The 8,648-nt window shown below is 37.2% G+C and overlaps 1 protein-coding gene and 1 pseudogene across 1 annotated transcript; both read right to left on the bottom strand.

Annotated features, from left to right (window-relative positions):
• Window positions 1-374: 374 nt before the first annotated feature.
• LOC148908849 (uncharacterized) lies at window positions 375-1,636 on the bottom strand (annotated as a pseudogene).
• A 5,681-nt stretch (window positions 1,637-7,317) lies between these two features.
• Window positions 7,318-8,642, bottom strand: LOC148908848 (uncharacterized). Its single transcript, XM_089035278.1, has 2 exons — window positions 7,468-8,642; window positions 7,318-7,389 (listed from the first exon to the last, which is right to left on the bottom strand). Exon 1 carries the CDS (start codon window positions 8,514-8,516, stop codon window positions 7,752-7,754), a length of 765 nt encoding a protein of 254 aa, XP_088891404.1. The 5' UTR covers window positions 8,517-8,642; the 3' UTR covers window positions 7,318-7,389; window positions 7,468-7,751.
• Between the last annotated feature and the right edge of the window lie 6 nt (window positions 8,643-8,648).

Genomic DNA, 8,648 nt, shown 5'->3' with positions numbered 1-8,648 from the left:
CATAAATACAAAACATGTATTGGAACAAGTGTATACAGTATGCTAAACATAATCTATTCACCACAAAAAATCTGATAGTCAAGATCAAAATAGCCAGAATAACAAAAGAGAAATAAATTATTCTGAAATGCCAGAAGTATACTGTTTGTGGTGCATAGATTTAACTTTTATTCCATTTTGTTACGATACAACGTAATGCATTTGAGAACTTCGTAGAACTGTAGCTAATTTACATTATGTATATTTGCTACAGGTTTACAAAGTTCTCAAGAAAGAAAAATAATGTCAGTCATTTTACGAAAACTTACCGGGTGCAAGATCCATGGCCAGAGCTGTAAAGGCAGTTTCTTGTCATCTTCACCAAGTGTGGTGCATCAGAAAAGAAATATGTACCGATGGGGTGCATATAAGTTAATGGTCCGGTAGCAGACATCACCACCGGTACAACAGGTGCAGCACTGTTCATCATGCTCAAACAAAACTTCACAATCACGAGTCCTACAATATTCTTGATGGGGGAATGAATTATCATCATCTTCATTGTCACTGAACAAAGGATCAACAGACTTTGGAATGACATGGTGCACTAAATTGCTTGAGACTTCAAATGGTTTAACTCCAGGGCAAATCAGTAGTGTGTCAATTCTCTTTACTAGGTCGGAAACGGTTACATTTCTGACAGGTCTCAAGTTTGAAGTGTATAATTCGTAGTCATTAGGCAGAAGCCATCCATATACTGATACAGAGAAACCCAGACTATCATCGATTATTATCTCAACTTGTGGAAGAATGAGCAAGCTTTTCTTTCTTAAAACAACCCTATCTTCTGTTTCTTTGATTGTCCAGCGATTTAGAGCTTTCAAAGTTTTTACTCATTTCCGTAGATCAGTAAGTCCTTGGTAGTATTTCTTGTCAGTAGTGACAGAGTTGTCTTCTTTGACCACAGATCTAGAGGCACGAGCAGGGATGACTTTTGACGTGTCGTGGCTTCGCTTTGGCATGTTGAGAGTTGGTAATGCGCCAACCATAGGCTTTTTCATCATCTTTTCTGATTAAACTGAAATAAAGCCAAATAGAACCTATTTTAAAACAGAATAAGGAAATGAAAAAGCTCATAGAAACGAAAGAATACAGGTGTCACGCTAAGTTTATAACGTAATGTTGACGAATCTCACACGAGCTCAACTTGGGTAACGATTCCAAGTTATAGATCGATTTTAAACAACAGTACTTAAATTTCTCAATATCCTCTGGTCTGAAATGTCTTTCACATGTAAACACTCTGTCATTGTTGATCTGTTGTTGGAAATCTTTGTCGATTACTCTTGTTTTGCTAAGCTCGTTGAGCCAGTTTTTTCTCCAGGTCTCATACTTGGCATTTCGTGGAGCTGGCAGTTTCCAAATGCCAATTCCTTTGGTTTGTCGGCATGAACCGCAACCAAAGACCGAGCAGTTAACGCCAGGCATTTGGAATTTATTTATGAGACACGATCCAAGTTGACAGAACTACATTCTAAGCATTTAAAGTAATTCACAAAACTACACAACTCTTGTTAACAACGCCATCTTGCATATGAGTGTGCACTGTCATTGTCACATGACTTCGAAAAACTCAAACAATAACCTATCTCTTTGAAGTTCGGTGGTGATTTATGAAGACACACTGAACTTACATGTAAAACCCTGAATACTTGACTTTCAGGTTGCCCTGTCATCAGATACGGTAAATCAAAGGTACACATATACATACCTGATTGCAAAGTTTGAATTGACCCTTTGATTCTCTTGTTCCCTGCTTTGGATTTCAACAATCCTGTTGTTCAATAATCTCGTCTTTCCAAGTAGTTCCTGGCACCTATGACACTTTTCCACTAAAGGCTCAGTTTGCATAAACGAATCCTAAAATGAAAAGTTCAACGTCAAAGATATTCTTCATGTTCTTTTTAGCGGGATACCTGTGGTAACACGGTCGTAAAATACTTTTTTTTTGTCGTCTTCTGCTCAAGAAAATGGCAAAGATAGATAGATAGATAAATAGATAAAAACGGTGAGAAAATACAACATAATCTCTCATTTACTGAATATAATTTTACTGAATAATAATTCAATTCTTGAATATAGAGTTAATCTTTTGAATATTGCAATCATCCGGCAACCATAATAAATGTCACTGGTTGTTTGATGCGCAACTTCTTTTTTACCTTTTTTGACTTTTCAGTAGTCGTTTCTGCTTTCTCTTTGCCCTTGCACTCTTAGCTTCAGCAGTTTTTTGTTTTTCAAGGCCAGACATTCTGTTTTGGTTTTCAGCAAACCATATATCATCAGTTCGTTCAGATATTGGGAGGCCTATCAAACTTAGCAACTCCCTCATCCAATGATAATCTGCTCCAATGTGCTTATACATGAATGTCATATTGCTCTGGCACAGGCCAACATTAGTAGCGGACTTATAGTGCAGTTGACGCAGATTTACACCTCTGGGGCGAAATCTTGTTAGCACATGGAATTAACTCTGGCAAGTTAGAATGGCCCCTACCCATTTCTTCATGCACGATTTCTTTGGCTTTTCTCGCCACTCTTGCGCATTCCAGTTCATAAAACAAAACATAAAGCTCACACTTCAAAACATGTCTGGTAGAATATGGTTTCCCACCCCACTGCCATCACTCCCACTGCCATCACTCACATTGCTACCACTCACATTGCCACCATTATCACTGCCAGCATCATCACAATTATCACCGCCAACATCTTCTTTCTCACTTCCATTGTCTTGCACATCTTCATTTCCATTCACGCCCCCCCATTGTTTCAACACACACACACAATTCACCGAGTAGTTTACGCGCTTTAGAGAGAAGTATTTTCAGCGTTCTTTTCGTAAAACTGGTATAGGTATTCATTTTGGTTCCTTATAGAGGTCCCTATATGAAATTCTTTTCTTTTATTTCATTTTTTTGAAGTCAGACAATGGGTAATCTAAGGTAAGACAGGTAAGTTTAAGCAAGTCTTGCAAAGCAACCGCCATTAGCTGTTTTTTTCGTTGACTCGTCTCACAACAATAAGAGAGAACATTTCGCTTCATCTGGATAAGCAGGTAAGCAATTTATTGAGAAGATCAATGGGAGCAAAAAAGGATGTGTCCAGTGGAAGAAAAGAGGAGAAAAAACACCCAAAGGACGACCAAATGAGACCATCTTTGAATTCCTTCATTGCGAAATATGCCTTTGCATGATAGACTGAATATGGCAAGACGGCTGAGCTGCTTTCATCTCTCTAGTCTTTATTTTCTTTTTTTCCACTCCTGTGAATTAAAACTCCAAACCGAAATAATTTACTGTTGTTCCTTAAATTTGGATGTGATTTGGAATTATTTTGACCCGATGTTTAGCTGTTTTTTGCTTTTGTTTAGTGCTCGTACGAAATTGACAGTTGGAGGACATTCGTCAAAAAATTGTGTTTGGCATTTTTGAACTTCTCATTTTAGACTTTTTAAAATATTTTTGGTAAAATATTTGGCACCATTTGGTCCTCTGTTCACCTCATTTTTGAATAAACTTTATTTGGAAGCTATATCTTTTGTCTGTATTTACTGCGCATAGTGTTTATTTTACGCGTTATATTTTGTTATGCATTCTTGAAAAATGTCCAGGGACAGGGGGCAGTCCGCGCGCTATTTCCCCAGGAGTCAAAGGGTTAACTAATTAATTGAGTGAGTGTTCTTGAATGCGTGCTATGAATCACTGTTCTATTGATTAATACAAGCTTTACCAAAGTTTTCTAAAGCATAAGTTGTTTTTCTCTTTTTCGCCTTACTTTAGCATAGTGTTTAAAGGAAAATATGAGGTTACTTGCTGCGAGCTAGCAAGTACTATTTTACTTTCTGTTCAGTATCCACTTTTTGCATTTGATGTCAGAATCAATATGGCGGCAAATTATTTCGTTTGCATCCTAAGCATAAAAGCTATTGCAACATTAGCATATTAAACACTCCTGTGCCTATTCAATGAACTTTTTTGCATTTATTCTATGTTGATATTATGTTTGGTAGATAGGTTAAATAGACTTCAAAGATTAAAAATTAGCTATCCCAAAGTATGAAGTTATTTTGAGAAAATTTGACAATTGTTTGAAGTGGGGAGATCATCTTGCATTTGCAGTTTAACAAAAAGTAATTGTACTTTGGGCTGGTTAATTTTTGTTCAGCATGAATTGTCCAGTGTCTCAACTTCTCTTGATTTAGGAAGTGCTCTTTTGTTGGTATCTTTAGGTTTACTCCATTGATGACCAAGCGATGGTTCCGAGTCTGCATGATGTAGATTTCAAAAACAATAATAATCTTTTGCTTGATCCGGTTTGCTTATATCACCAAGAAAAAACGCAAGTTTGCCTTTAAGCTTACCTTTTTTTAGTTTCTTGATCCCACTTAATGTTTTATAAATGTCTTTTTCCGAAAAATGACTACTGCAAACCACTGTTGACCTCATGATATAGAAACCATCATGGCCGTGCTGTCTCTTTATAAGAATACACCATCGATTTCGCTTTGATTTGTCACTCGGGAAAGAGAAAAAATTCAAGTCTGGATTCTTATAAAAAGCGTTCGTACAGCCATAGGCAGCACATTGCGCACCTACGCTTTTTCTCTCGTTTTTTAAACGTTTTGAGCTCATTTTTACTTGAACAGTTACCGGAACTACCGTATAAACTTTTCAAGCCATTCCAGACGACTCAAGGTCAGCCTCGCTTTCGTGCAAATCCAAGATGGCGTCCAGGTAACCGTGAAATGGACTATTGAAGATGTGATGAAGCCTGACTTTTGCAAGTTCCATCTTCGCATTTGCACTTTATATAGTTTTTCGAGAAACTCTTGTGATTTCTTCATCAGTGAATGTCATATGGTCAGCTACCTGTTCTGGTTTCATAAGTGGGTTTTCGAACAAAAGTTTGTTTAACTTCTCATGAAGAACTGGTTTTTCGGTCATCTTGTGCATCTTCTTGTTGAGGTCTTCAACTGTCTGTGTTCTTCTCCACTTCGTATAGAGAAGTATTTTCCAAACATGAACACTTAAGTATTTAGCAATGTTTTCGGGTCACTATCTCCCAGCACTCCTTGTCTCCACATAGTTTCCTTTTCTTCTTCTGATATTTGATCTGCTTGCCTTTATTCAATACCAATTCCCTTCGATGTGAGCCTTTTCATTTCTAGGTTTTTAGAGTCTTGGAAGAGCTTGAATTGATGACTTTCAAATAACTTTGATAATTAATGATAATTTATTTATATAGCGCTTATTCCTTAGAGTCCATAAGCGCTTTATAAATTTAAAATATCTACACTAGCTAAAATATACACATTCAAACTAAAGAAACTAAAAATGATAATATTAATACAAGAAAACTCTGAAACCAGAGCTAAAAAGTTATTAAAATTACGAAATACAAATGAAACAAAATATGTGATCAAAAATAAGCCTTCCTAAAAAGTTATGTTTTCAGGACCTTTTTAAATCTGAGAACAGACTCACATTCCTTTAGCTCTAGTGGTAATTCATAACTGAGGGGCGTACACAGAAAATGCCCTATAACCATAAGACTTCAACTTCTATGGCTGAGTTTTCAAAAACTTATTGTTTCCTGACCTAAGACTGCGAGTTGGTTTATAAAGTTCTTAATGTTCTTGGAGGTAAGACGGTGCCATGTCATTAACTACTTTAAAGACATATGATAAAATTTTAAATTCTACCCTTTGCTCAATGGGTAGCCAGTGAAGCTCCATTAAAGCGGGAGATATATGACCGTGCTTCCCAGACAATTTAATTAACCTATAGGCAGAATTTAATACATACTGCAATTGCTGGATCTGATTTTTTTGGGAAACCGTACAAAATCGCGTTGCAAATTATCTAACTTAGAGGTTACAAGCGCATGTATTAGAGACTTTGCAGCTTCAATACTAAGAAAATTTCTGATTCTTGAAATAGACCTAATTGAATAGAAAGCAGATTTGCAGACATTAGAAATGTGTCTATTTAAACTAAGAGTAGAGTCCAATATAACTCTGCAATATAACTGGCGCTGTAAACTGATAGCTGATTAAATGAGTTTGCCTAATGGTTGTGGGTCGTGGGTACGAAGTCGTGGGTCGTGGGTGTACGAAGTCGTGGGTCGTGGGTACAAAGTCGTGGGTTCCATTTTTTTTCCAAATTTCCAAATTTATCATTTCTTCACTATTCTTCTAAAACGAGATTGTGTGGCTTTCTTCCTGTAAATTCGCGAACTCGACTCGAAGTATTAACGTAAAGCTTATAGCTTTTTGTCTCTATTATTAAGTTATAGGTTTTTTTATAGGTTTAAATAACGACTCTACTATGCAAAGTGGTTCTCAGTAAGGTGGTTCTCAAAACTGCGCAAGCTCCCCGCGTTATAACTCAGGGTTTTTCCTTTTTTTGAAAAGGCAAACCAAGCTCTGAACCAGGATTAACCGGTAACGTCTATAAAATCCTCAAATTTTGCTGTCCTCAAAATTAGCTAGTCACACAAATCTTGACCTCTTGTTTGTCATTGGTAGTTGTTAAAAGCAAATATTTTGAGTTTTGGCTTGATAATAGAAAACGAAAGGAGCATCTTATCAGATATTTCCATAAACTTTACACCAACAATTAGAAGCAAAAATAGACTATGTGAAAAGCGATCGAATTAGAAGTGTGTTGAGAATGATTCGAAATTCAAAAAAGTTTTTGTAGTGTCCACACAGCGTGAGCAATGCGGAGTAAAATATTTCAATCTATGGCATAGCTAGGCTCTTTCCAGTCGCACCCAATACGAAAAGATACTAGATCTCTCGTATACATTAAGACATAAAATTATAATTTGGTTTCAATAAAACTGAATAAAAGGTTTGAGACTGGTGATGAAGATGAAGATGGAGACACGTGTTGGAATCTCCTAAACCGGCGATTATTCATTCCATGTAGTTGGTGGACATGATTTTTCAAGAGCTGACTCTATTGGAATTTCTACTTTCCTTATAATTTAGGTATAGACCCGCAAAATCAAGAATAAAACATCGTTTTGATTATACTTACATCAAATCGGTTCTTCTCTAAGTTACTGAATATAACTTCTTTGACCTTCCTGGTATTTAAGCCTAACTGATACGCTGACGCTGCATAAAAGCAGTCCCTATCAACCTTGGAGTCGTAGGTAACGGTAAACCCCGCACTTTCGAGTCGTTTACTCAGGATTTCCATACTAACACAGAGAACTACTAAGAAATATTGAAACAAGCTTTCTCACAACGACAAAAAACATTGTACTGCGAAGAAGTTACCAGAGTCACCACAAACCGTATAGCACTTGTTTATTGTGTAGTAATGTAGTGTATTCGATCTAAAACATGCAGATCATATAGCTTAATATTTACGATTACAATCGTGTATAATGAATCATAAAATTCACACAACTTACTTCTGTGGCGACTATATAAAGACATACTTCTTACACTTCCATAAAATTCCAATCATGTAAAGTACAGGTTAGCAATAACGTCTTGATAGTCCAGGTTAGCAAAATACGTGTCATACATTTTTGAAAACCAAAAAAACTGTGTCTTGATACTCATTTACATAAATCAATGTTATCATAACACGTGATAAAAGTCCACGTGACATAAGTCACACAATCAATGTTCAATAATTAGCATAAATTTAATCTAAACATCCTCCACCCCGATGAGGGCATAGTCTTCATCTTCAATTAGCATCTTCTTCAACAGGGAGAATAACCGCTACCTTCGAGACTGGTCTTGAGTACGTACCAGTTGCTGTCTTGAGTTGTACATTTCGTACTTTACCGTCTCGATCGGGATACACTTCAATAATCTTGCCAATGGTCCATTTACCACGGACTGCATTTTGGTCGTTCATCATGACCACATCTCCAACACGAATGTTTCGTCTGTCGGTCTTCCATTTCAGACGTGGTACTAATTGAGGGAATACATCTCTCGACCAACGTTTACAGAAGGATTCAACTATTTGTTGAACAAACTCGACTCTTCGTCTAGTGTTGGCTGTCTCCTCAAAGGGACCTTGTGGCACGTGGGTGGATGCCCTTCCGAGCAGCATATCGTTAGGGCATATGTAGGCTCCGTCATCTGGGTCGTTAGGGACTCTGCCAATTGGTCGTTGATTTACGAGGTTGGCTACCTCTAATAGGCATGTATATAACTCGAACGGAGTTAAAACATGTTTGCCAATAGCTTTCTTTAGAGCATATTTGCAGCTCTTTACCAAGGCTTCAGCGCACCCATTCTGATGAGGAGCTCCTGGGGTTATGAATTTCCATTCCATGCCTTTGTCAGCACAGTAATCTCGCAGCTTATCTTGGTCCCATCCCTTAACCATCTGTCTTAGTTCTTTCTCTGCTCCTACGAGCTGGGTTCCATTGTCACTAATCATGAGCGATGGGTAACCTCTAATAGCAAAAAATCTGCGCAGCACTTGAATGAATTCCATGGTTGAAGCATCAGTTGCTATTTCTAAGTGTACTGCTCTAGTGTTCAGGCAGGTAAATAGAACACCATAATGCTTTGCTGTTTTGTTACGTCCGATTTTGACTGTAATTGGGCCAAAATAATCACATGACGT

The sequence above is a fragment of the Actinia tenebrosa genome, unplaced genomic scaffold (assembly GCF_029948245.1).
Source record: "Actinia tenebrosa isolate PJP-AT-01 unplaced genomic scaffold, QUT_ActTen_1.0 PGA_scaffold3__52_contigs__length_22856419, whole genome shotgun sequence".
NCBI classification, from domain to species: domain Eukaryota; kingdom Metazoa; phylum Cnidaria; class Anthozoa; order Actiniaria; family Actiniidae; genus Actinia; species Actinia tenebrosa.
This window is presented reverse-complemented; position numbering and strand designations above follow the sequence as displayed.

What these genes read in the sequence shown, in the direction of transcription:
- LOC148908848 (XM_089035278.1), bottom strand. Translation starts at nt 8,516, where the DNA reads ATGGAATTCATTCAAGTGCTGCGCAGATTTTTTGCTATTAGAGGTTAC.